The sequence below is a fragment of the Electrona antarctica genome, assembly GCF_951216825.1.
Source record: "Electrona antarctica genome assembly, chromosome: 15".
Taxonomy (NCBI): Eukaryota; Metazoa; Chordata; class Actinopteri; order Myctophiformes; family Myctophidae; genus Electrona; species Electrona antarctica.
In genome coordinates this window covers 42,298,306-42,325,705 of record NC_136796.1, presented here as the reverse complement: position 1 = coordinate 42,325,705, position 27,400 = coordinate 42,298,306, and the positions used below count along the sequence as shown (strand labels likewise).

Genomic DNA, 27,400 nt, shown 5'->3' with positions numbered 1-27,400 from the left:
GAAACATGAAGATAGACAAACACATGATCGTGTTACTGTTTGCATTGTGAAGACTGTGAGCATACGAGGCCCAACCAAACAAGACGTCACTTCGTTTATCTGCTGTTGCTATGATTCAACCAAATTCAATAAAGGTTTTATCAGATGTTATCGTATATGTTATCAGAAATAACAACGTATATATGCATCAGGCACGGCTCGTATCAGAGAAACAGTCTGATGTTACTAAGAAAAGAGCTTCCATCTCTCGACATCCGCTCTTTAAATCAGCACTGACACATTTGGAATGACCAACTATATTTCATGTGTAAAATGCCCTCTTCCTAGAAGAAGGAAAAAAAAGGAAATGACAGAGTAATTATATGGTCTGAGAGGACTGTGAGATGAATGGATAGGCAGAAACCTTGTATCTCCGTATTTCAGCTTCTGTGTGTGTGCGTGCATGCGTGTGTGCGTGCGTGCATGCGTGTGTGCGTGTGTGTGTGCGTGCACGCGTGTGTGTGCGCTCGTTAATGCATCAAGGAAGGCAATTATGTTGCTGCACTGTCAAATAGGTCTGCATCTATTCTAAGATATAGTGTCCCCCCCCAAGGCGCCCCATGGGTATTCTGACACCGTGCCCCCCCCCCCCTGAACCATTTGGTTGAATTGCCTTGCCCTATACTTGATCATCCTGCGAAAATGTGCTATGTATAATTGGATCCTCGTCCTACAGCATCACACGAAATAATCAAAAGTAGCAGATTGAATCCTGAAAAGTAACTGTTTTAGACAAATTATGAGGTTTCCACACAACCGAGATGATCTTAAAAAGTAACAATTGTGTACATCAACCGACAGAGACAATGTTCTCTCCGTTCTCTCTCTTGTCTACACGGCCGTTCTAGTCCCGCCCTCTAACCTGAACGACCTTGCCCACATCACTAGATGATATTGGATTCCCCCCCCCCCCCCCCCCCCCGCTGCATCGACTGCTTGTTTACCGTTAAATGTTTTATGAAACCATGTCTAAGAGGATAGCTTCTGCATGTCCCATTGATTTTCCTATAGCCTTTGCACACACACACACGCACGCACGCACGCACGCAGACACACAGACACACACAGTCACACTGTCACGCACACACACATGTTGGATCATTTGAAAACTGCCTGTGATTAAGTTTTGATTAAGTTTAGAGACTGCACCGTGATTGAATATATGCATACTGTAGATTGACCTTTCTTGATCCAGAGGGAAGATGACATGACAGCGGCGCAATTAAGGTTGAATTACAGACAGAGGTAAGACTAAGAGTAATGAATTTCAACTATGGAATAATAACTTAAGTAGTAGAGTAATACCAGTTGAAAAAATAGTAACAATAAAAGAAAAGAAACCCATAAAAGGCGACTCGGCCATCTGTGCTTGTGTTTGCATAATGTATGAGCCATTAGCAGATAAGAAAAGAGGTATAAGTGTACGTACATCACCAGTAAACTGGGCTTATAAATAGACCTAAAGACTGGCCTGGCTGTCTGACCTGGACTGACTGGGTTAGCAGAGGGTGTGAACTGTAAATAAATGGTAAATGGTGCATGTACTGTATATAGCGCCTTTAACACATTCACATACACATTCATAAACCGATGGTGGAGGAAACCATGCAAGGCACCAACCTGCACATCATGAGCAATTAGGGGTCCAGCGTCTTGCTCAAGGACACTTCGACACAAAGTCTGGGGGAGCCCGGAGATCGAATTGGCAACCTTGTGGTTCCCATCCGACTGTTCTACCGGCCACTCTACCTCTTGAGCCACTGCTGCCCCTTTGGGGCTGCCGATATATTGTATTGTCCTGTACTAGGACAATACAATACCCACAAGAATAACTAGACAAAAGGGCTTCTCGGAGCTCAGGTCTGCGCCCAGGCCACTTTACCTATAATTAATTACACCATAATATTATGAAATCCGCAAACTCAGAATGGAATATGAAAACTCTGACGGATACATCTTGATCACATGACTATACAGCAATAATGTATACCAGATTGTGAGAGTTTGGGAGAATTGTTTTTAGGAGTAGTAGAAAAAAGGGGGGAAAAAAATCTAATGGCGGTCAGAAGTGAAATTTGTTTGGGGTGACCGCTGGCCAAGTTGTCCAGGCACATGCCACATACTGCACATGGCCTGACAAGTTCAAGTCCTGTTCATGACGACCTTCGCTGCATGTCTCTCCCCTTCTCTCTCTCCCTCTTTCCTGTCATTCTTCACTTGTCTCTACAGTATCAATAAAGGCAAAAAGCCAAAAAATGTATCTTTGTTTGTCTTTACCCTTCACGGTATGCTTTTCTAACTATTAGGGGCAGTGGAGACGTACCATTCATACAGTGCTGCATGTGTCCGGGGAGCAGTTTGGAGGTAAAGAGCAGTATTATGCGTGTCTTAAGTACCAGGTCTTATTACTGAACTTAAGACCTGGAGGCGTGATCAATGCCATTTGGCTATTCTGAGTGGCCAAACAGCATTGACCACGCCTCCAGGTCTTAAGTGAAGTAATAAGACCTGTATACTTAAGACACGCTTAATACTGCCCTAAGTGTCTTTCTCAGGGACATGCAGGGACCTTCTGATTACCAGACGGCCTCTCTACCCGTTCAGGGACCTTCTGATTACCAGACGGCCTCTCTACCCGTTCAGGGACCTTCTGATTACCAGACGGCCTCTCTACCCGTTCAGGGACCTTCTGATTACCAGACGGCCTCTCTACCCGTTCAGGGACCTTCTGATTACCAGACGGCCTCTCTACCCGTTCAGGGACCTTCTGATTACCAGACGGCCTCTCTACCCGTTCAGGGACCTTCTGATTACCAGACGGCCTCTCTACCCGTTCAGGGACCTTCTGATTACCAGACGGCCTCTCTACCCGTTCAGGGACCTTCTGATTACCAGACGGCCTCTCTACCCGTTCAGGGACCTTCTGATTACCAGACGGCCTCTCTACCCGTTCAGGGACCTTCTGATTACCAGACGGCCTCTCTACCCGTTCAGGGACCTTCTGATTACCAGACGGCCTCTCTACCCGTTCAGCTATATGGCCGTCCACGACTGAACCACACAATGTGAATATGTTACATTTCTCTATCTCTCCTTGGCGCTACGCTCAGACAAGAGCACACACACATGACAATGACACAGACATGCACAATGACACACACATGACAATGACACAGACATGCACAATGACACACACATGACAATGACACAGACATGCACAATGACACAGATGAATGAAGCGGGACTCACGGGAATTCCAACAATCCCCCGTATGCCGCTGGCGCCAGAAACGCCAGGTTCTCCCTGCAAGACAGAGAGGATATGCACAGTCAAATAATGTATCTATCACATGCAGCTGTACATTATGTTTACTGTATACGTACTGAATGTTCACTGGATACATAATACCAAGCTGTCAATCAGTTGGTGGAAGAAGCTATGGAATATTTATATTAGTCCTTTTCTTGTGTTTGCACTGTGGTTCTGTCTTTGGTTATATAGGTTTCTTTCTTTCTTTCTTTCTCTCTTTCTTTCTTTCTTTCTTTCTTTCTTTCTTTCTTTCTTTCTTTCTCTTTCTTTCTCTTTCTTTCTTTCTGATCTGATGACAATAAAACTATTCGTTTAGATTCTGCTCTGATTTGTTTACATACAGTTAGATGCCACTCATTGTGTCCGTTTAATTGCGATGACATTTGCGCATATAAAGTAACAATACAAGTTACAAGCTAAAGCCCTGTATTCAAAATTTGACTTGATTTAAGGACAAAATGATTGGCATCAAAATGTACTAAATGTGAGAAAAGGTACATAGTTACTTTACACCAACAAAATCCTAATGAGAATCTTTGACTTAATCATAATGGTGCAACACGCACGCACGCACGCACGCACGCACGCACGCACGCACGCACGCACGCACGCACGCACACACGCACGCACGCACGCACGCACGCAGCTTGTAAACATGAGTCATCGATCTGGTGTCAGCTTTGTGTGACAGTGGATCTGTCGTCTGTAGGAAATCACACATATTCATGATGTTGAGCACACACACACACACACACACACACACACACACACACACACACACACACACACACACACACACACACACACACACACACACACACACACACACACACACACACACACACACACACACACACACACACACACTCACCTTGGCTCCGTCCGCACCGTCGGCCCCGTCCAACCCGTCCGCGCCAGGTTCCCCCTGTGACATCACAACATTCACTCATTCAGACTTCTTTAACACTTCACGTACTGTAAGAACCATTTTCCAGAATTGGGGTATATAGCCAATCTATACGAGCTCACAATGGTGAGCTTGTAGATTGAGCAGAATCAACTAGTTCAGCTACTTTCAACCTGGCATCCCAATTTTGGCTAATTCAAGAAATTCAAAACTATTTCAAAAACCTTGAAACGGTTATTTTCACTGTATATTTGGTACGACGGTTATTAAATACAGTATGTTTTAGAGGCTGGTATTTCGTTTTAAGTCATGATCTTTCCAAAGTCAGACCTGACTCTAGGCAGCCAAGGAAACAGTCAAGTCACTACTGGTGACATTTTGATTCACCAATGCAACATTGTCACTGCCAGGCAGACACCATTGCATTCCATTGCATCAGAGTCAGAGACTCTGATGAAGACCTTATAGGTCCTTTTTTGCATACTAGCACCTAAATAAAAGACTTAAAATGTCCGTGCTGCTCCAGTGTCCTCTCCTCCTTCTGCATTAAGTATCCTTGTTCCTGTGATGCACCGGACCAGCCGTGAGGCGCGTTGGTAGACTCCCTTTGTTCTTAGACTTGATTTGACATCTCTCTCTCTAAGTCGTCCTCAGAAGAGCCTACCATCGTCGCCTCCAGTCATCCCGATTCTCCATACATCCGGCCAGCTCATTGGTGCTTTGTGCTCCTGATCCTGCATCTTTCTTGAGTACATCCACATATGTTAGTGTGGGACGTCCTCGTGACCGGTGCCCATGTGTTGGTTCCCACAGCGCCAGTTTGCTGGCTGGGAGCTCTTGGTGTCTCTGGCAGTGTCCTGCGAGTCTCATTCTCCTGGCTGCTATTTTGTCGCTCACCCTGAATATTCCGGCATACAGATTCTCGTTGGTATAACATGTGTACTCTTGCTAATGTTGAGCACTACACGTAACATTCTGGTGTAGCACCTGTCTAGAGCCTTCTGCAGAGTTGGCTTCATGGTCCAGCATTCACTGCCATATAGGAGAACAGATTCTACCGTCGCGTAGAAGAAGCTGAGTTTGATTTGTCGGGGAGGTTGGAGTTCCATACACTGGCCATGCCATTCAGGGCCCTCCACGCCTTCCTCACTTTTAGATCTTGCTCTTGCTGATTTTACATACTAGTATACACGGTTTCCACCTGACAGCAATGATATAGTATGGCTGACCAGGGTTTATAGATAATGATATACAGGCACCAGTGATTATTAACTGTAGTCCGTTGCAATGATTCATCATGTCATTTACAACAGTGGTTCTCAACCTGTGGACCCGAGGCCCACTGGTGGGTTGCGAGGGTATCACACTACATTGTTTCCATTGATCCAGGCCGAAACGCAATCAATTGATTGATCACTAACAATAAACATGCTCTTGAAAAGTCTTGAAGTCGCACAGCACACTTCTGAGATGTTCCAGTGGGCCCTGATCCAGACATTTGTACAATATCCATCATTCTTAAAACTTACCGTGTCTCCCTTTTTACCCGCAGGGCCCTGCTCTCCTTGAAGTCCTTGAGCTCCCTGTTGATGAGATGTAAGCCAATCAAACCCTTCATTTTAATAGAGAAAAGGGCGTGTCATTCAAATGTGGGCTGCAACAGTTAAGCTAAATTGATTTAATGAATTATTAAAAAATATATATTGATAATCGTTGAATCATTGAATCATTGAATCATTGAATCATTGAATCATTGAATAACATGATCGATGAGTAATTTGTCCCTATTTTCGGTAAAGCATTATAGGTGAAATGTTTCAGAAATGTAAAAAAAATAGTCAATCTAGGACTATAAAGTTTCAAAACGCTTGTAGATTGGCTATTTTCACAATTCCACACACCCCTTTGTGACAAAGAAAAAAATAAACATTGATGCATTGATTAACCAATCAATTAGTTAAGTTTAGTTTAGTTTATGCTTCTGGATTATTTAAAGATTCTTTTAAAAAAAAGAAAGAAAAGGTCATCGTAATATATATATAATAAATAATGGATAGTTGCAACTAGGGGTGCACGATTATGAAATTATGACCGATATTTTGCAGGGTCATATCTGCCGATACCGATTCTGACCGATTCCGATATTATACAGAGAACCACAATGGAAACAAGCCTATAGGCCCTATAGGGGCTTGGCCCAAAGCCTGTTAAAGTATTCAATCAATCAATAAATAGCATACACTCTTTTCCAAGTGTCTGTTTTCACAACTGAATGAGATCAGTACACAAATTAAATGCAGTTTGTTTTTGTTTTTTGCTGGTGAAAACCGATTAAATAATCTGTATTATTTTGAGACCATTCCGATACCGATATGGCATTTTCATGGCCGATATGGGCGGCCAATTCCGATTATGCTACAGATTAATCGTGCATCCCTAGTTGCAACCCTAATTCAAATCATACTTCATACTGTTTAGATACAGTATGTGAGGATGGGTTGGGGGGGGGTCACTTACATCATCACCCTTCTCTCCCTCCAAGCCCTGGCGTCCTCTGATGCCCTCCACACCCTATAACGAAGGAAATCCAAAGCATGTCAACAAATTGCATCAGCGCGGCGCAGCAGCAATTATGGAAAAACAATCTTCTGCCTGCAGGAGAGCTGGCTATCATCAATAACAATCTGTCCATTCCTTGAATAGAACACGGCAGAAGATACAGAGGTGATCTTCCCATGGCCCGTAGCACTTGCCCTAGCCTTAGATAGCACACTATGTAGACTTAGATAGTATTTTAAACAGACTTATAGCTTGTTACGTAGACAGCTCTAGAACTGCACTTTATGTAGTCATAGCACTTTATAGTACACATGTATAATATATTATATAGTATAGTATACTATGTATAGTTTACATAGATACTCCACTGTTACGTTCTTAGTTTACGCATGATTCATGATAACTACTTTTTATATATGTGATGTATGCCTTTTGTTATTGCTTAATGTAAGTCGCTCTGGATTAAGAGCGTCTGCTAAATGCCTAAATTGTAAATTGTAAATTGACCCGAGGCCGACTCTAACAACGCCTTCTAACAGTTTGTTACGGTTTTCTGAAGAACTTTACAGAAGTGTCAGTGTTGTATGAAGACATTACATCTCGACCTCTGTAGCAGATGGAAACATGACATGACACAGATGCTTTTCTGCCTTGAAAGGTTATAGTAGGGGTGGGCAACTGGCGGCCCGGGGGCCACATGCGTCCCCCACCATCACTTAAAGATGGAGTGCCACAATTTTGGTATTTTTCCAGTTTTTCATGTGTCTATGAGGTGACAGTACTTCATTAGACACCCTGGAGTCGTTTTTATGTGCAATGGTGTATTAACTTTGTATTTAGGGTTTCTTCCTGGAGGCTGAACCCTTGACAGTCAAACGGGCCAATGAAATAAACAGTAATATAGTGACACCACACTATCAGCCCCTCCCTTAACCCCTCCCCCTTTATCATACAACTACAGCTGTGGGTGCGGCTTCAGTTCAGGTGGATCACCACCCATCACCACCCACCAGGCAAACCAGGCATACTTAATGAACTGGTGGGCGTGCCCACATAAAAACAAATACTGTACACTTTTTTGAAAAAATGATACCTCCTTATATAACAATAAGACCTGATGATCATGTTTTAGGGTGGAAAAAAATCACGGCACTCCATCTTTAATGCGGCCCGCATGTTAATATCAGAATACTGATATACAGTAGTATTGATTTCAGCTGTTACAATTCCAAACCCGCTTTAATTACTTCATTACTAGTATTAATTAAATGACTAGTACTTAATGACTAGTATTAAATGACTAGTATTCAAATGTTATTGTCTTTTTGTGTCCAATGTAGTTATTTTAACAGTTCATAAAGTTAACATAACTATAACTAAATGCATTTGAAATTCAATAAAAATGTTACTTTTCAGGACTCCAATTCAAATAATAGCAAAAATTGCTGTTCTGCAAGCTCAAAACGCGTTGCATTGCGTTATAGGTTACTCTAAATGGGTTTATTGTGAGATGTGTGACTGCAGCTTACAGGAGCTCCGGGCGGTCCGGTAGGTCCTGGGATGCCATTGAAACCAGGAGGACCCTGTGTGAGACAGAACAATACTCCATTAGTATGAAAGCACAACTGTAGGCCTACAACTTCTGTGTGACAACATTCAAAGCTGGAATTATTTTTGTGACTAAGACATTATTTTTTTAACCACTCATTTCCAAATTATATATTTGGTCGTAGACCCCCATCTGAAAATATTTTGTCCCAGGGACGGATCCCCATACAAGATTTGCGTAAAAATGTTTTGAAAAGTGCAGATCTACAAGCTCACAATGCGTCAAAGTGATGTGTTGGGAGCTTGTAGATTGTCTATTTTCAAATAATAAACAGATTTTGATGCTGCATTGAAGGGATTGTGACATTAAAAAAAAGTTTTTGTAATTTGTCTTTCTTTTCTTCTTTTTTTTCAATTGCACCCAAAAAAACTGAACTTTTAACATTCAGTAGATTTTCTGTGGTCTAAGGTTTTCTGGCTCAAACAAGTCCTCTGATTTTCCTGTGGATTGTGACTCCACACATCCCATATGCCAATGGGATTTGCCAGGAGATGTCACTCTTGAGGCCTGTTTGCCTGTTTTCATTGCAGCTCAAAAGGCTTCCAAACCCTAGAGAAAAATGGAGAAAACTCCAGACACAGAAAATCCACTGAATGATCAAAGTTCAGGTTGTGTGGGTGTAATTGAGGTCATAAAACCTAAAAGAAAATTAATGTCATGAAACCTCAAATAAATTTCGCTCGGGACCCCCTGGAACCCCCTCAAGGACCGCCTGGGGTCCCCAGACCCCACCATTAGAATAACTGTGCAGATCTCCCCTAAAGGGAACTGTCCCAGGTGTGACAGAAAAGTGTCGGGTTGCTGCTTTAATTTCAGTGCTTTAAAGGTATATTCAGTGATTTAACTTAATTCAAATATTATTTTTTTGTTTTGTCGTGATAATCCTCCCTACTATAGAGTGTGCTGACCATATAAGGAGTTCCTCCCTGTCCCCAGTTAACTGCTGGGGTCAAAAAACCTTAGGTTTCGTTTTTGGCTAGGTGGCCCAGCCTTCATCCAATCAGGATAGAGAGGGCCCTTCCGCCAATCATGATCGAGCGGGGGCGGGCCTTGGTGTGCGTGCTGTTGGCCTGTAGTGTGTGCATGTGCACAGCTTGTTACCGGGGCGGACTGGGGTTTTTTCTAAATCACCCAAATCACTGAATGCTCCTTTAAATACTCACTTTGTCTCCCTTCTCTCCATGGGTACCAGGGAATCCAATTGGCCCTCTCCCACCCTAGAAACATAGAACAGAGATGTAATCATTAATAACACACATATTGTTGCCATATCTATTATTTTAACTTTTTATGTAAATGCACACTGTACTTGATCATAGTACAGTCTAACACAAAAAGTATCAAACATAGCATATTGATCTACTAGCAACTCAGGTTTGAGCAAAAGCTTGTAAATAACCTAAGAGACCATTTGGTTGTACCGTTTGTGGCAAAAGCTTGTAAATATCTAAGAAACACACAGAAGAAAACCCTTTTACCTGTACTTTTTGCGGTACAAGCGCTCAAACCTTCTCTCTTTTCCCTGCCTTGATGTCAGTCCACAGGTTCATGTACTTTTTATTTGCATTGTAATCTCCATAGGGGGATTTTAGATCGCCTCATATAAGAACTGTGTTTGAAAAATAAACCGATCACCCCGGCCTTTTCACTCATATGGATATGAAGCATCGACTGAAGGTGGAAATGAACAAATATACCCAAAGAGTAACAAAATAAGCGTTAGAAACGAGTCAAACAACCCAGAGACTATTTCCGGATAGGGGGGGTGGCTGCGTCTGCCCGTCGCACAACAGAAACTGAATGTCAATTACGTTTATTTTTATTTTATTGATATTTAATGTTTTGTGGTTAGTACGAGTCGAGTCACCACCAGCTGAGCTTACGTCAACGAGGAATCTCAGGAACGCAATGTGTTGACAGCTGGGCGTATATTAGCAGCGACATTGCCTTCATATGTAGTTTCAAGGCTTTTGCGGCCACATTAATTCCATTTTCTCCAGAAACTGGCTGTATCAAATATGAATGGACATCATTAACGACGCACAGCCACTCCCCTGACAGAAAGGCTGGGGTGATCGGTTTATTTTTCAAACACTGTTCTTATATGAAGCGACCTAAAATCGCCCTATGGAGATTTCAATGCAAATAAAAAAATACATGAACCTGTGTGTTGGTGCCCTCTACTGAAAGTGACGTCAGACTTCGGTGCTCTATTCAGCTGCACTGTTTTCCCAGAGCGCAGCAAACTCGGTGGCTAGGCTAGCTAGTTTCTTGGGACATTTGTGGTCGTAGTGACTACATCTGTCATTAAAAAACGATGTTTTTTCAGCGATTTTCTTAGTTTTAAGGGTAACTGTTGTATAATTGCAATATTACACTCGAGGGTGTGGTTTAACATGATTATTGCCACTTCAGTGGCAATAATCATGCAACTACGTCTCGTTCCTTACCGCATCACTGTCATAATATAATAATATAATAATCACGTTAAACCACACCCTCTCGTGTAATATTGCTTAATTAACGCCCCCTACTGCTACTTTTGCTACATTTGAATCCTGAAAAAATAAACTGTTTTGGACCTAATATGAGTTTTCCATCCCGACAGAGACGATAATATACATGCAAACAAAGAGAAGTCCTTACATCATCACCCATGCGTCCAGGGGGACCGGCTGCACCACCTGCTCCCGTGTCTCCCTGCAGATTGAAATCAACAGGAACAAATTAATTAAAGCTGGAAACGAAACAGGACGATCACATCCCTGTACAAGATGTCCAGGTGATGTTCTCCCATTACCACAAGTGACTGAAATGTTGTGTCATGTGGGACAGGACAAATCCGTAGAGCTCTTAAAACATTATTTGTTTTCAGTAAGATATTGTAGTTGCCTGTCTTTATCGTGAAGAACACAGCCTCTCTCCCCTTCCTTCCCGCCTAGTTGTGTGTCTTTTTTTCTTTCTTTGTCTTATGTTCTTTTTATTACTACATAGAACTGTTTTTTGAGTGGTGCAACCACTCCAAGGAACAGCAATGTCCGTGTCAACCGTGTGTTCGTGTTTGTGTGACTATGAGCACCAGTACCAATGAGTACCAAAAGTGGAGCTGTTGTGCCAGAAACAGAGAGAGAGAGATAGTGCTGCAATGTTGCCTGCTAATGAGAGAGAGAGAGAGAGAGAGGGGGGGGGGGGACTTGCACCACTCAGTTCACACAGTTCAGTTTATTTTATTTTATTGTGACTGTCGATTTGTGTCAAACCGTTTTTTGTGTGCTTGTTTGTTTGTTTGTCAAAAAAGATATTGTAGTTGCAAATTTGATACGCTGCATTTGGTGTTGGGGTGGCACAGTGGTGGTAATGCAGCTGCCCACCACCACCACCGCAGTGTCCACCGGTGGTTGGAATCCACCACGGTGCATCCGGCTTTGTTGATTATCTACAGTGGTGGAAAAAGTACTCAATTGTTTTACCAATACTGCAATTTAGAACTACTTCGTTACAAGTAAAAGTACGGAATTGAAAATTGAAAAGTATCGGCATCAAAACGTACTAAAAGTACTCATATTGCAGAATGTCCCACTTCACAAGTTCAAAATGTTTTCAAAATCTATTGAAAATAGCTGATCTACAAGCTCACAATGCGTCGCGTTGCGACGCATTGTGAGCTTGTAGATCGGCTATTTTCAAATGGCCAAAATGTATAGGTTTAATAGTGGTTAATGTATGTTTTCTAATCAAAATTAAAATCGCCAAAGTAACTATTAACTAAAGTTTTCAAATAATTGTAGTGAAGTAAAAGTACAAATTTTGACTCTGAGATGTAGTGGAGTAGAAGTAAAAGTACTGGAAATTGGAAATACTCAAGTACAAATACCTCAAAATTGTACTTAAGTACAGTACTTAAGTAAAAGTACTTAGTTACTTTACACCACTGATTATCTATGCGGTCAGCAGGTGGTGCTGGGCGGGAGGAGTATAGGACGGAGGGTCTCTGTCCTTCCGGTGGGGGCTCCTCACTGGCGGGGGTGAACCAGTAGGATATATAACAGCAGTGACAACACACGTTTGTGGGGGGGAAATTAATTGGCATGACTAACTTCAAAGAGGACCAAATGCTCACTTCTCCACTTATTTATTTGGCTTATAACACCAACAATATTATTATGCATTTATCCAAAAAGCCTTCCTCAGAGCACTCTGTGTTCCCACAGTAAACACCTGAAGGGTGTTCAAGTATTGCAGATACTGTAGCACTAGTAGGATTGTGTTTACTTTCAGGAAACCATTCCTTTAACGATCCTCAAAGCACTCTGAGGAGGAAGGCTTATTGCCAAAACCCCTGAGCAGTTTGTTTTGCGTTAATGTGAGTGTTTGATCCTCTTTGACTTGCAGTTTGAGAAGTGCTGTACTCTTTTGGGTATAGCAAAACAATTTCTTGGAATATGTTTACTGGAGTTTGGGTAATAGCACTCCTGGGAATGCTACTTTTAAACGCAAACCAATTTCTTTTTTTGTGGCTTTCACCTTTATTTTATATTTTAAGACATGCAGTAAAGGCCGTCAGGATCGGGAGTCGAACCCGTGGCACACTGCCAGACTGGATTACCAGCCAAGGTGCCTGGACCACTGAGCCACGGCCCAGGCCAACGCAACCTATTTTTATTTTTGTACCTCAATGCTGCTGCTGTATTTTAACAATGTTAGTCTAGTTGAGTTTTATATGACTGTGACATATTGAGTCTGTAAGAGATGACAGCAGGATATTGAGCCAATGTTCTTTTATATTGGGTTGTTTACATCAGGGGTTCTCAACGTTTTTGGCCGGGGACCCCCGGAAATGCTTTGGCAATGTCTCGGGACCCCCGCCCCCTCCCGACCCCCAATATAAATTGACTGCTACAATAACCTTAACCCATTTTGGGCGGGAACCCCTTTTGGTGTTTTAAGCATTGTTATAATTTAGCTATTTAAAAATAGCAGATCTACAAGCTCATAGCGCGCCACCGAGTGGCGCGCTACGAGCTTGTAGGTCTGCTATTTTTGAAAAATCGTGAAAATAAAATTTAAAAAATGTTTTTTGAAAATAATTTGGGGACCCCCTAAAATAATTTGGCGACCCCCCCGAGGGGTCGCGACCCACGGGTTGAGAACCCCTGGTTTACATTACAGATGGCTGCATGCCATGCCTTAGGTACAATGTGGTGTCACTTGCACAGAAATACAACACATGAAGAAAAACAATACTGTCTCATGACAGGCAGTCTGACTCATCCTGTGTGCGTCAATTAGCTCAGTTGTGTCATCACTCCCAGGCCAGGCCGAGTTCTATTCATTCAAATGTCTGCATGTGTGTCACGCTGTCACACTGTGTCACACATTCAGAGAACTGAAAAACCACAAATATCTGTTCTGTATCTGACAGACAGTCTGCTGGACTGGAGGAGGTTGAACGCGTTCTCTGGAGTTCGCATGCAACGGCTTCTCCTGATTCCCAGCTTCCCTGCCAAATAATATCCCAGAATACACTTCACAGTCACACACCAACCCAGCTCAAGCAAAGTTGAGTGAACATTCTACCAAGTTAACTTGAGGACGTCGATGTTCTTCACAAGGATGCAGCATGCATGTCTAGTTTACATTCAATGGTTCCTGACATCGAGAGACAGCCAAATAATTTCCTTTGTGGTCCTTGATCTAAAAGTGACAACTAAACTATATATGTATAGCAGCAAATATTACATATTACCCAATAATTATCAACTGATAATTGGACATTTTATTTTATTTGTTGCCGATATTACCACAATATCACACGATAAAACAACATTTTATCAATACGAATTGTATCATCATCATTACAATTATTGCATTCACAAAGTATCGTGTGGAAACCTCATATCCCAAACTTCAACTCAAATGCAGAATTAACATAAAAGAAAGCACATCTACAAGCTCAAAACAAACGTGCTTTGAGCTTGTAGAGCTGCTATTGTTTTGCTACATTTGTGTGCCATATATGATGTACGTATGAGTATGGCTTTCATTTATAAAATAAAATGTAAATATGGAGATATGAAGTTTCCGCCCCACGGCGTCGTTATACACAGTACACGACTGTTTCTGCGTACCTTATCTCCAGTTTCTCCATTTTTGCCAGGTTCTCCGGCCAGGCCCTTGTGTCCCTGATGGAAAGAAAGGCAAAGTCGTTAGCCGGTAATTTAAATTATTATCTGGCTCATTATCGGTGCTCATTAGCAGCCATTAGCGGCTGTAGTGGCAATTAACCCATTTTGGGCGGGAACCTCTTTTGGTGTTTTAAGCATTCTGTTCTACTTTAGCTATTGAAAAATAGCAGATCTACAAACTCATAGCGCGCCACCGAGTGGTGCGCTACGAGCTTGTAGGTCTGCTATTTTTGAAAAGTCGTGAAAATGTGTCGCAAATATGTGTCGCAAATATGTAGTTCAAGGGGGACATATTTTGAGATGGGGGTCCGTGGCCCAATAGAGATAATTCTGGGGGTCCTTGATATGAAAAAGGTTGAGCAGCACTGACATAGAAACATAGGTTTTTCAGAAAATAATTTAGGATTTAGAAGCCTTTTAGTTTTTTTTAATCGACCTCAGTCCAAAATGGGTTAATTGTTTCAGCAGAATAAGTATTTGAATAAGACAGACGCCAGAGGCCACCCCAGACAGACACGGTGGTTAATACCTTCATTCCAGGTAGGCCGTGGTTCCCCTGAGGTCCAGCAGGACAGGCGGCAGGACACTGCAAACAGGTAGGAGTGCAACAGTTAATCTTACTGATCTATTAATGGACAAAATAATCACTAATCAATCATTTAAAAACAAATAGCTTATGCATGTTTCATGAATGATAACTACTTTTTATGTATGTGATGTATTGCCATGCTTTTTGTTCTTGCTTAATGTAAATCGCTCTGGATTAAGAGCGTCTGCTAAAATGCCTAAATTGTAAATTGTAAATATGAATAACCGATCCCTATTGTAGGCATGTAATCATCAACTTGCAAATGTGCTTTAAAAAAAACCCTATAATGGTATAACACTGTTGTGCGACAAATTTAATCGATTCGCTGACACATATTAAAAAGTGAAAATGTTAAAATGCACTTCTCGATTATAAGATGAATTGAAAAAGTATGCAATAGAATAATCAATAGGAAAATAGTAGATAGTCGTAGCCCTACAAACAGTGTAGAGACAGACAGACAGACAGACAGACAGACAGACAGACTAGACAGGCACTATAGGTGCCACTGTGAGGTGACACACATTCACACTTGAACAGAGTGACAGAGTGAGGATGTGACAGCAGAAAGTAACACACTCACAGGTTCCCCACTTTCCTCAGAGATGCCAGCACCCGGTGGACCCTAAAAGACAGCAGCAGAGTGTCATCTAAAACACATGACGCAACGGTTTAGATGTCCCCATAAACCACCAGTGCACACACGCACGCACACGCACACGCACACGCACACACACACACACACACACACACACACACACACACAAACACACACACACACACACTGTGACACACACGGTTTCAAGCAGCGGTCGTTGTCTGAACCACGACGAAGGGCACCCAGAGATGTCCGAAACAGTGCAACAGTCCTGAGGGTAAAGGGTCTTTCAGAGTTACATTACAGTTTTTTTCCCTCAATGACTCGGACGTTCAACAATGTCACCTCATGCAACCAAACCCAAAGCCCCTCTAACTCCTGCCCCACCGCCGTGCGCTCGGACACCGTGCCCTGCTCCTTGCTCCATTTTAACGTAGAAAAGGTGCACTGGAACTCTTAAGGCTTCGTACACACATATCAGACGAACATGCTCTGTGCTGTCCGTGTTTCATGGCCGCCTCGATGCTTTTCCAATGGAAGTCTCGTGGTTTGACCAAACAGTTGTGTGTGATGGGGGGAGGGGGGGGGGCAATCAAACACAAGTGTTTGGTCAAACCACGTGACTTCCATTGGAAAAGCATTGGGGCGGCCATGAAACACAGGCAGAGCACAGCTGTTCTTTATGTGTGTTTGAAGCCTTAGGCTTCGTACACACCTACTGTACACAACAAATGTTCGGTCCGTGTGTGATGTCTGATTGCTTTTTGATTGCTGCTCCAATTAATTTTCAATGGGAGTCACATGGTTTGACCAAACATTTTTGTTTGATGAGGGGGGAGCAATCAGCAATCAAACACAAATGTTTGATCAAACCACGTGACTCCCATTGGAAAATCATTGTGGTGGCCCGAAAAAAACGACCAAACATTTGCTTGATTGGTGTTTGGTACGTGTGAATGAGGCCTTAGCATTTTACATTATGTTTGTAAGCATGGTGTCCAACAATTTGCCCTTGCATGATGGAATAATTGGTGTTTCTCGGTCACTCATCAACAGCGTGAAGGGACGCCGTTACTCACTCCAATCAGCCGTCATGCTGTGCCTCGTTATGTTATGTTTAATTGGACAACGCAAATCACATTGGACAAAACAGATGCATATTTTGGGTGTTATGGCATGAGTGCTAATTTCCAACACCTGTCAGGAGGCTTTTTCAAAAATAAACCAATTAAATACAACAAATTAAACATAATCAAAAACCAGACTCAATAATTTTGCACAAACGCAATGCTCATATACATATTTTTGTATACTGTACATATACACGTATTTCGCATGCAATGATTTCCCCAATGAACAACCGTGGAAATTAAATTTCTTTTGGACCAGAATGTGAAAGGAGGAATGAGAATCGCATCTACACCAAGGACAACTGCATTTAGTGCTTTGCATTCTGTGTGCACAACTGCACACCATGACAGGAAGAAGTGAAACACTGTGTATTGGCCGATTGCCTTCATGGGTGGGGAATTTGGGGATCTGTTGCACTGTCTAGAGAACGAGGGTAGGGTTTCAAGAAATCCATCCAAGCGACTGAGAGAAACCGTAGCAATCAGGACTTTACACTATAGCGAGTGAAGGTGACAAAAGAGGAGACAGCAGAGACGATACTACAAGTGACAAATGAAGATCAATAAAGGGGAGCCGTTCAATCCAAACATCTAAAACGGAGGCGGTTGTTGTTGGACGCGATCCTTACCGCGGGCCCGGGAGGTCCGGCGGCGCCTGCCAGGCCTGGGAGTCCCAGTCCACCTCTGGGCCCGGGCGCACCCTGCCAGAAGCACAGGTACACACACACACACACACACACACACACACACACACACACACACACACACACACGAGAAAGAACAGTGTTAATGTAACTTAAAACCCATTAAGAGCTGAGTCTACAAATGCCTTCTGAATCAGTAGTTCTCAAGATTTTTTAAAAAAAGTTAAAAAAAAAACTAAAAAAAAAAAAACTATTTTTGAATAGCGCTAAAACCGAAAAAGGTAGAAACACACATACAGTATAGTCACCCATGTTCATTAAAGCTGCAATCCCGTAACTGTATGTCTTACGACTTCTACATTTATTGCTGGAGACCACTGTAGATGTACGTGTTGTGTTGTGTTGTGTTGTGTTGTGTTGTGTTGTGTTGTGTTGTGTTGTGTTGTGTTGTGTTGTGTTGTGTTGTGTTGTGTTGTGTTGTGTTGTGTTAACATTCTCTACTGTCCACTTAAACCTTAGCATCCGTATTCTGGGGGAAACTTTGGCAGAAAATAGCAGATGTAAAAGCGTATGATGCATCACATTGCAATGTGTTGTGAGCTTGTAGATGAGCTATTTAAGACACTAGTATAGCGCCATGAGGGACAACCAAGTAAAGGGTTCAAGTGTCTATACAGATTGGTCCAAATTATTTCACTTTAACTCCAAGAGTATACAAATAGAACCAATGGTTCTGGTTTAAGCAAGTTAAATTAACACAGGATTTTACTGTGCAAGGAAAAATTGTAATCTGAATTAGCTCTGACCTCAGGCCCGATGTTTCCCTCATCTCCTGGTATTCCATTTTTCCCAGATGGTCCCTGCAAGAGAGAGAGAGAGAGAGAGAGAGAGAGAGAGAGAGAGAGAGGGGTCAGTACAGAACATTCATCTACAACATAGTATCATCAGCGTACAGTGTGTTTATGGTCATTTAGCACCAAGTTTTAGAGGACAGCGATGCACAGCATGCTGGGGTTTTGAATACATACAGGAGGGCCTTCACTTTCTGGTCCCTGTGAAGAGAGAGGTTGGGGGGGGGGGGGGGGGGGCACAGACTTAGATATAGAACTTGGCACGTTTCAAATACATCAGACACTATAGTAATCGTCACTGTTGGGAGGAAACCACCTAACTCCATCTATATATCAATGCTATTGAACACCCTTTGCATCTGCATGTGTGTTGGGTAAAAAAGATATTGAACCAATAAAATGTATTAAAAAGAGCTTTGGAAAAAACCTCTTAACTCCATTGGACCCTCAAACTGTCTGCTAAAGCAACTAACTCCAGCACCTCTCCCGCTCTCATGCGAGTAATTGACAATATATAAAGTCACAATTTGATGATGAAGTATTGCAGCGTTGTTTTAAAAATATAAGGTTTTCCTAATTTCGTGAAAATTTAAAATACAATATGGAATTAGGTGGTTTCTCCCCGACCGCAGAGATATAGTCATCGTCATTCGTTTTCCCTCATTGGCTGCTGTGGTACATCCTACGTACTAAAGTGAAGTCTGTAAAGTCTACTTACAGCAGTGCCTGGTGGACCAGGAAAACCAGGAAGTCCCTGTTGATCAGATCAACACAGATCAGTAACACTGTTATCCCTCAAAGAGGATAACATGAAAAATGTCATTTATAGCTTTAAAGTAGGGATGCACGATTAATCGGTAGCATAATCGGCCATAAAAATGCCATATCGGTATCGGAACGGTCTCAAAATAATACAGATTATATAATCGGTTTTCACCAACAATTTTCTTTTTGAATTAAAAAACAATTCTACATTTAATTTGTGTACTCATTTTATTCAGTAGTATTTCAGTTGTGAAAACAGACACTTGAAAAAGAGTATATGCTATTTATTGATTGAATTGGTCAGAATCGGTACCGGCAGATATGACCCTGCAAATAATCGGAGATCGGATATCGGTCATAATTTCCCAATCGTGCACCCCTACTTTAAAGAGGTCTTTATAACAGCAACTCACCCTCTCTCCTACGCCACCCCGTGGACCCATTGGTCCAGACATGCCCTGAATCAACAGAGAGAAAATACTCAATCAAACAACTTTAGAAACATGCAGAGTGGCTTATGTGTGAAAATAGTTTTTTTAATAGATTTTTTGCTCTACCTCACACCACTCACAGATTATACCAAAGTCAGCCCTCTATGCGGCTGACATGCACTGACTGTTTGCACCTTAATAATTGAACTTTTCCCATTGTTTTGGCATCTATTGTTAGGTATGCCCACATGATGATATGCTCTAAAAGTGGGAAAAACGTATTTTCCATTTCACTACGCCTTTAATCCATGTCCTAGCACCTTGACGAATGACCTTAAGTATAATGCACAGTAAACAGCGGCTGCTATGCTCGTGCACCTTTATATATATATCTTATATCTTTAAGCAATCTTTATATCTGAAGAAGGTTGCCTGAAGAAGGCCGAAAGGCCGAAACGTTGCTATTATGACTCTTATTTAAAATAAAACTCTTGAACCGTGGGTTCGTGGGTCTCTCCTCCTTCTCCAAACGTTTGCTGCTCTGCCAGGACCTATACGCACCTGCTGTAAAATGAAACCGGGTGTACTGCGGAAGTCCTCTCTCTAATGTCTGTGACATAAAACGGTCCATAACTCAGCTTTCTGTTCAAAGACAGCACTTCCAGACAAAAGCAGGTGTTACATAAAGGTCAATATCTCCAGAATGGAAGATGGTAAAATATATATATTGTTTTAAATTGGAGTGGACAAATTAAGCTTTCTTTTGAGGTATGCTGTGTGATTCTCGCTATAAGAGAACATTTGCTGTGGGCCTGGGAAAAGGGACATCATTCAATGCTTTCCTTCAGCACCCTGTGTTTAGGCCTTCCTCGATTGTATAGCAGCCAAAGTGTTAAGTGTTAAAACGTCTGGTCGTCTGGAATTCGCCTTTAATGTATTGTGAACACACGTGCTGTTTACATTTCTGTCGTATAGTGGTATTCCATCGATCAGAAACAGATAAAAGTGGCTGAAGTGGTGTCTTACAGAGGATCCAGGAAGGCCAGGCAGGCCCCTCTGTCCAGGAAGACCGATCTCTCCCTGGTCGCCTTTGCTGCCCTGGGAAACAGACACCACAAACACCAAAACACATTAATCTCCTCCTGCATCTCCCTGCGCACGCACGCACACACGCACACACACACACACACACACACACACACACACACACACACACACACACACACACACACACACACACACACACACAGAGAGTTGCTAAGATACAGCGTGACAGGCACTGTCGACGATTAATCAATGGAAGGTGTGCAGTCCTCGCCGGCGGGTCGAGATCTACGACAACCGTCAGGATGCCATGCAATAACACACCGCTGGTTCTCAATGTGGGGTCCGGCCCGGGGACCGCCCCAGGGGTCCTTGAGGCCAGGGACCGCCCCAGGGGTCCTTGAGGCCATTCCAGGGGGTCCCCAGGGGTCCTTGAGGCCATTCCAGGGGGTCCCCAGCTAAATGATTGATAGTTAGGAACCAGACGTATACCGTACATTTCATTAACCCATTCAGGCCTGACGTCGAAATTAAAAAAAAAATGTTTTCTAAATCATGACAATTTTCGGAAAGATTTGAGGCACATTTTAACGATTTTTCAAAAATAGCAGACCTACAAGTTCATAGCGCGCCACTCGGTGGCGCGCTATGAGCTTGTAGAACTGCTATTTTTCAATAGCTAAATTATAACAATGTTTAAAACACCAAAAGGGGTTCCCGCCCCAAAATGGGTTAATGGTTAATGTGGTTAAACGCTAACGTGACATGGATGCGTTCCAGGTCTCAATGGATTAAAGGGAAACTTCACCCTTTTTGCAAAAAAATACATGTTAATGATGTTTAGAAGATCTATAGAAGACTTTCCTGGGTGTCTACATGTTGTCTCAGTAAGACAGCCCTCCCCCTATCCACAAGGAGGAGCAGTGCACCAAAGCATTATGGGATTTGTAGTCCAGGAAGGAAGTGAGCCCAGTGTCGATGACATCAGAGACACTGGGCTCACTGCTAAAATCTCAAATATCTAAAACCACATATTACACACATAAATACCCCCAGGAAAGTGTTCTAAATCTTCTAAACGTCATTAACATAATATTTTTGCAAAAAGGGTGAAGTGTCCCTTTAACTCTCAGAGTTAAACACTGAGGATTTTACGGTACGGTTGATGTCCTATGGATGGATAGTCCTATCAAATGGGGGTCTGCATACTAATACATATACTGTATCAAACTGGTGGCATTGAAATAATACATAAATAAATAAATGTTGGAAATTTATTCAAATCAATTTACATTGCCAAAACGAATCTCTGCAATATTAACATACACAACAACCTCATAGCTCAATGCTATACCTACAGCATCACAGAGTGAATTATGTACCGGTAATTGCATGTTTCACAGCTTAATGGCATTGTTGATATACTTACGGTTGTTCCAGAACTGCCAGGTGACCCTGGAAGACCCTAGAGAGAGAAGCACAGACCACTTGGCGTCAATGAAGTTCATACAAGCAGAGTCTAACTTAAAATAAAATAGCAGATCTATAAGCTCACAGGTTGTGAACTTTTTAGTGTGAATAATATTCGGTGTACAGCAAAAACTGGAGGGGCCTAATAGTCAAGTCTAGAGCTGTGCGGGACTCCAGTCAAAAAAGTACGGTGGTTATAAGGTCATCTTGGCGGTGTGTTTGGCGACACCTCTGGGAGATCCACGGTCATTACAGTGTTTGTCTATAATGGAAGTACCACTCAACACGGAATGCTGCAGCTGGTTCCTGCTGCCTGAGGGATGTTTTGCAACACAACAAGTTGTCAGAAACTGTATTCATTAATGTTATAATAATGCATAAACAAATCCATTTCCGGTACATTTCCAGTGTCTACGTCATTTTGGCGCCAACCAGCGTCGTCAGGGGCTGGTGTATTCCTGTATGATATTTTCTTTTAATCACAGAGAAACACACTTACGTCCCTCCCGTCTCTGCCATCTTCTCCTTGGGGCCCTCGGGGGCCCTCTGCACCGGAGGTACCCGGGGGTCCTTGAATGGTCTTCTCTGGCTGAGAGAGGAGACAACCAATCAGAATGCTGGACGCAGAAAAAAAAGGTCAATGCTTTGAGGTCAATGATTCTTACAGGTCTTGCTGTAATCTATAGATAGGGCTATCACATGGCAGCAGTGTTGATTTTGGCAGTACATTTTGATTTTAGTTTTAGTCATATAGTAGTATAGTATAGTAGTATAGTCACATTTTAGTCACATTTTAGTCACCAGGAATGTCTTAGTGTTTTACTAGTGTTCTAGTTTTACTCAACTACATGTCATAAGATTTTAGTCGACTAAATCTACAGTTGTTTTAGTCGACTAAAATGTATTTTGGCGGGCCTCGATGCCGTCGTAATGACTGTTTTTACACATGCTGAAAATAGCCGATCTACAAGCTCACAACGCGTATCGCTGCGATGCGTTGTGAGCTTGGAGATCGGCTATTTTCAGCATGCAACAAAGTGTAAAATGACTTATTCTGGATCTCTTGTCCACGAGTCCCTTCCTAACATTTTAGTCTAGTTTTTATTTGTTGATGAAATTGTTAGTACATAGTTTTAGTCATCATAGCTTAGTTTTTATTTAGTTTCCATTTAGTCTTCGTCAGTGGAAAAAGGGAGTCGACAAACATTTTTCGTCTTAGTTTTAGTCGACGAAAACAACACTGCTGAGGACTAGCACAACCAGTGTCTTCTTTTAAATCACGTTTGAAAACATACTTTTATGTTTTATGCCTTTTGCTAATGGCTTTGCCTATTTGCCAGTTAGATTGTGTTATAATTGTGTTTATTCTCTGTTGTCCTCATTTGAATGATTTTATACCCATTCCATTTAATTTTGCTGTTTGAAATTCTTATCGTTATCATGCTGCTCTTTTACTTTGTTCTGTGAAGCAATTTGTAACCTTGTTTGGAAAAGCGCTGTACAAATATAATCCATTATCATTAACTGTTTTGATTGTACCCAACTTTGTTTTAGTTTTATTGTTTAGTTCTCGTGCACAGCACAGACTGCACATGGAAATGAATGTACAATGAATACATTACAACATGTTTTTCTGCAGGAACACTGGCTTTTTGCAATCACAGAGAGACACGCTAATTGTGTAATAATAACACATGACCAAGCATCACTTGTTGTTGTTTTTGTGACACACACTGTCTCTGTTCAGCTGGAAGGACATTTACCCATTAGTGTCAGCCTCACATCACATTACCCATATGACTATATTACTTGATAGATTGTACACTGATATACCTACAGTATCTATGCAGTGCAAACATTATGGTAATCCCGGTCGACCCAGATTTTACATTAGTAATTGTTTATTCTTATGTTATATGTCTCTGTTATGTCTCTGCCCTAGCCTGTATCTGCTAGTACATAAGCCATCTCCCATCTTTTTCCTTCTTCTTTTTTTAGCAAATCGTGCACTTTTTGAAAGAGTATGAAACTTTCAGCATAGTTAGCGTATGTCATCACGTTTATTTTCTGATGTGGAGAGAAGTCACATTTGACCTCTGAGGACTGTGAGAGGTCAAATCCAAATTGGCCTTGCACTTTAATCTAAGCTGCACAGAGCCCTTTGACTGAAGTGTATACTTGGGTCATTCCAGGCAAACTACCAACACAAGGCTTCTCATCTCCCAGGCTCTTTAGTAATGTGTTGCTATGTGTCCGTCCCTATGAGCAAGACACTTAATCCCAAACTGCTCCCCTCCATCTCTGTGTTACTCTGTTGGCAGCACTAATTTGGGTATAGCTGGAAAAACACAATGTCCCCCACAGCCTAGGATGAAGTAGGTCTTATTAATTAAGAACAATTCAATGGAGAAAGGTTCTATAGTGGGGATACTGGACTGGACTGACAATCCAAGAGCACTCAGACTCCGGATGATAGGAGGGGGAGTAATTGCCAATAACACTACAGACATTTCAGTCTGACGGCATTCCTTTTCGCTACAGTTGAATCAAGCAGCTATACAGTCTTGACCTTGTACTCTTGAGTGATGCCTGTCTGTCACAACACACACGCGCGCCATGTCTGTCACAAGGACAAACACATCTGACAAGCTAAATAACTCAATTCATCACAGGGACAATATACCAGGCGTCCTGTATGCACATTTCCACTGATTGCTTCTTTTTGGTCAATGAGTACATTGACTGTGATCTAAAAATATTTTCTCGAATACCCGGTGGTGATCTCAAAAGTATCACGCAATGAATGGGGACCGCCAATTTAGTTGGGAATTAAACCTTAAATGCTTTTCTGCACAGCTTGGTTCCAAAACATGTGTTAGATGAGCCATCTTGGATTTGACCTCTCACAGTCCCCAGGGGTGCAAATGTGACTTCCGTCCACATCTGAAAATGAATATCTATCTATCTAATAACCAACTATGCGAAAGTATCCGGCTTTTGTCAAAAGGTGCACAATTGTGTTGCTAATTCGCTGCACGCTGCATGTCCATCTAACCGTCTAAGGGTTTATTTATGACATAAATAAAGTTAAATCACAGAGAGACTGAGCTCTGAAAGTATTGAGATAGAATATCCAGCTACTTACTTAATTATGTACATAATTGAACCAAAATCTTTGAGTTGTTTAAATTAAAATGTGAAAAATATGAAAAATGAACACAAGGCACAGATTAAATCTATACCTGGCAGACGACATTGCACATATACAGCAAAGACACTGAGTCCTTGAGGTGCATCTCTCTAATTGCTGCAGGCAGCTGCATCTAATTTGGGCTAATTTTTCCCCCAGACTATTTCTGGCATTTTCTCTCAAATTGAGTAATGGGTTATCAGCTGTCTCTGGCCATATTGCTTGATGGTGTGGGAAGGTTAGAATAAATAACAAACAAAATGAGATATGGAAAAAAAAAGGAACATCACCGTATCAGTTCTATATGGAACCAAAGCAAAGAGGCAACGGAAAAGCAATGTAGACAAAAGTAGATTATTTGGCACCACAAAGGGGAAAAAAACCCAAAACAGTAGAAAGTAGTAGAAGAAAATTAAATACCTCCGCATTGGCATACATCTGAAGAAGCAAGAGAAATAAGATAAATGTGGAATTAGTGAAAATAGTCACACCACCGTCACCCAAAGAGTCAGCAGAGGAGGAGGACCTGTCCACAATAACAGTAAGGAGCTCATCATGCTTGTCATTCCAATACAGTGTTTGAGGTACCCACAGTTTAACCCATTTTGACCTGGGAACGATTCTAAAAAATGTCTTCTACATCCTGACAGTTTTCTGAAAAAGCTATGTTTATGTATTGTCGTTCTTCGATTTTTCAAAAATAGCAGACCTACAAGTTCATAGCGCGCCACCGAGTGGCGCGCTATGAGCTTGTAGATCTGCTATTTTTCAATAGCTAAAGCATAACATAATGCTAACACCAAAAGGGGTTAAGGTACCAAATGTACCACACAATATACCTAGAGTTTAAAGGACCACTTCAACACTTTTCAACTTCATATAATAGGTCCTCACTAATAATCATGAAAAAATGGCGCACATTTTTTCTACTCTGTCTGTGTCTCATAGGAGGGCTGTGGGCAGTTCAGAAACCGTTCCAGTGACATCATCAATGGGGAATACAAGCTAATAGGAACTGCAGGCTTTCTAGTCCTGAAAGGTTGCAATGCGAAAATGGAAGCCATCGTTCTCACGATAATGAAAATCTAAACATTTTTGTAAAAAAATCTTGTTTAAAAAAACATCTGCCTAATGATGATGTCACTGCAAGACTGTGCCATTTTATCATGATTATTAGTGAGGACCTATTATATGAAGATAGGTTGAAAAGTGGTGAAGTGGTCCTTTAAGGTAACAATGCACACCATGTACCCTTTTCAGAGATGGAGTTTCTTGAAAGGGTGTCAAGCAGAAATGTTAGCCTGAATTCTACCAGCTAGCAAAACCAGGCCAGGGAAATACTCCTTTTTCCCTCTCTCTGGATAGAAACTGTCAGGAAGTGATTAAATGAAAAAACTCTAAGCTTGGTCCAAAGAGTCTCGTATCACAAAGCAAAAGCTTTTCATAGACAAGAGACATGTGACAAAAACGTGTAGTCCCCAAAGTGGGTCGACTTGCGCAAAGAAGTGCCTGGTTGAGTTTGAACCTAAATAAATAAACTAAACTGTAATAAAAACTAAAAAACCCCTGACAGTGCTGTGTGTATGCTTTAAATGAAACTGCTTGGTTAGAATATCTGTCACACTTTATGCAACTCCGTCTTCAGATCGCTGTACAGTACTATTCCCTCTCGGGCAGCAGACAGAGCACACGCACATAAGTTACTCCAAAGTACCAATTAATCAACCTGAAGAAAAACAGTAAAGGGTGCAGGCCAGGGGGGTAAATGGTAAATGGTGCATTTATATAGCGCCTTTATCCAAGGCGCTTTACAGAGATTGTGCATTACATTCACCCATTCATTCATACACCGATGGCGGTGGAAACCATGCAAGGCACCAACCAGCACACCAGGAGCAATTAGGGGTTCAGTGTCTTGCTCAAGGACACTTCGACGGCAACTCTGTGGGAGCCCCGGGTTCGAACTGGCAACCTTACGGTTACAATTCAGCCACTCTACCCCTGAGCCACCGCCGCCCCTGGAACCCAGAGCTGGGGGTCTGCAGGGCCCATAGCAAGGCCTTGTCTGTTTGGTGGTATA

At 42.0% G+C, this 27,400-nt stretch overlaps 1 protein-coding gene across 7 annotated transcripts in view; it reads right to left on the bottom strand.

The window, feature by feature from the left end:
* The window catches only part of col9a1c (collagen, type IX, alpha 1c), a 90,575-nt gene that overhangs the window by 14,052 nt on the left and 49,123 nt on the right, over nt 1-27,400 (bottom strand). For 5 of the 7 annotated variants that reach the window (XM_079521843.1, XM_079521847.1, XM_079521844.1 and 2 more), the window contains 19 exons: nt 25,741-25,758; nt 22,630-22,719; nt 22,090-22,125; nt 20,643-20,714; nt 19,599-19,643; nt 19,139-19,174; nt 18,598-18,621; nt 18,376-18,429; nt 17,555-17,626; nt 15,781-15,822; nt 15,138-15,194; nt 14,552-14,605; nt 11,070-11,123; nt 9,587-9,640; nt 8,344-8,397; nt 6,773-6,826; nt 5,785-5,838; nt 4,220-4,273; nt 3,289-3,342 (listed from right to left, as the gene is read on the bottom strand). In XM_079521843.1, coding sequence (XP_079377969.1) covers nt 3,289-3,342; nt 4,220-4,273; nt 5,785-5,838; nt 6,773-6,826; nt 8,344-8,397; nt 9,587-9,640; nt 11,070-11,123; nt 14,552-14,605; nt 15,138-15,194; nt 15,781-15,822; nt 17,555-17,626; nt 18,376-18,429; nt 18,598-18,621; nt 19,139-19,174; nt 19,599-19,643; nt 20,643-20,714; nt 22,090-22,125; nt 22,630-22,719; nt 25,741-25,758 — 978 coding nt within the window. The remainder of the gene's footprint in view (nt 1-3,288; nt 3,343-4,219; nt 4,274-5,784; nt 5,839-6,772; nt 6,827-8,343; nt 8,398-9,586; nt 9,641-11,069; nt 11,124-14,551; nt 14,606-15,137; nt 15,195-15,780; nt 15,823-17,554; nt 17,627-18,375; nt 18,430-18,597; nt 18,622-19,138; nt 19,175-19,598; nt 19,644-20,642; nt 20,715-22,089; nt 22,126-22,629; nt 22,720-25,740; nt 25,759-27,400) is intronic. The other 2 variants (XM_079521848.1, XM_079521845.1) reach the window with 2 other exon arrangements.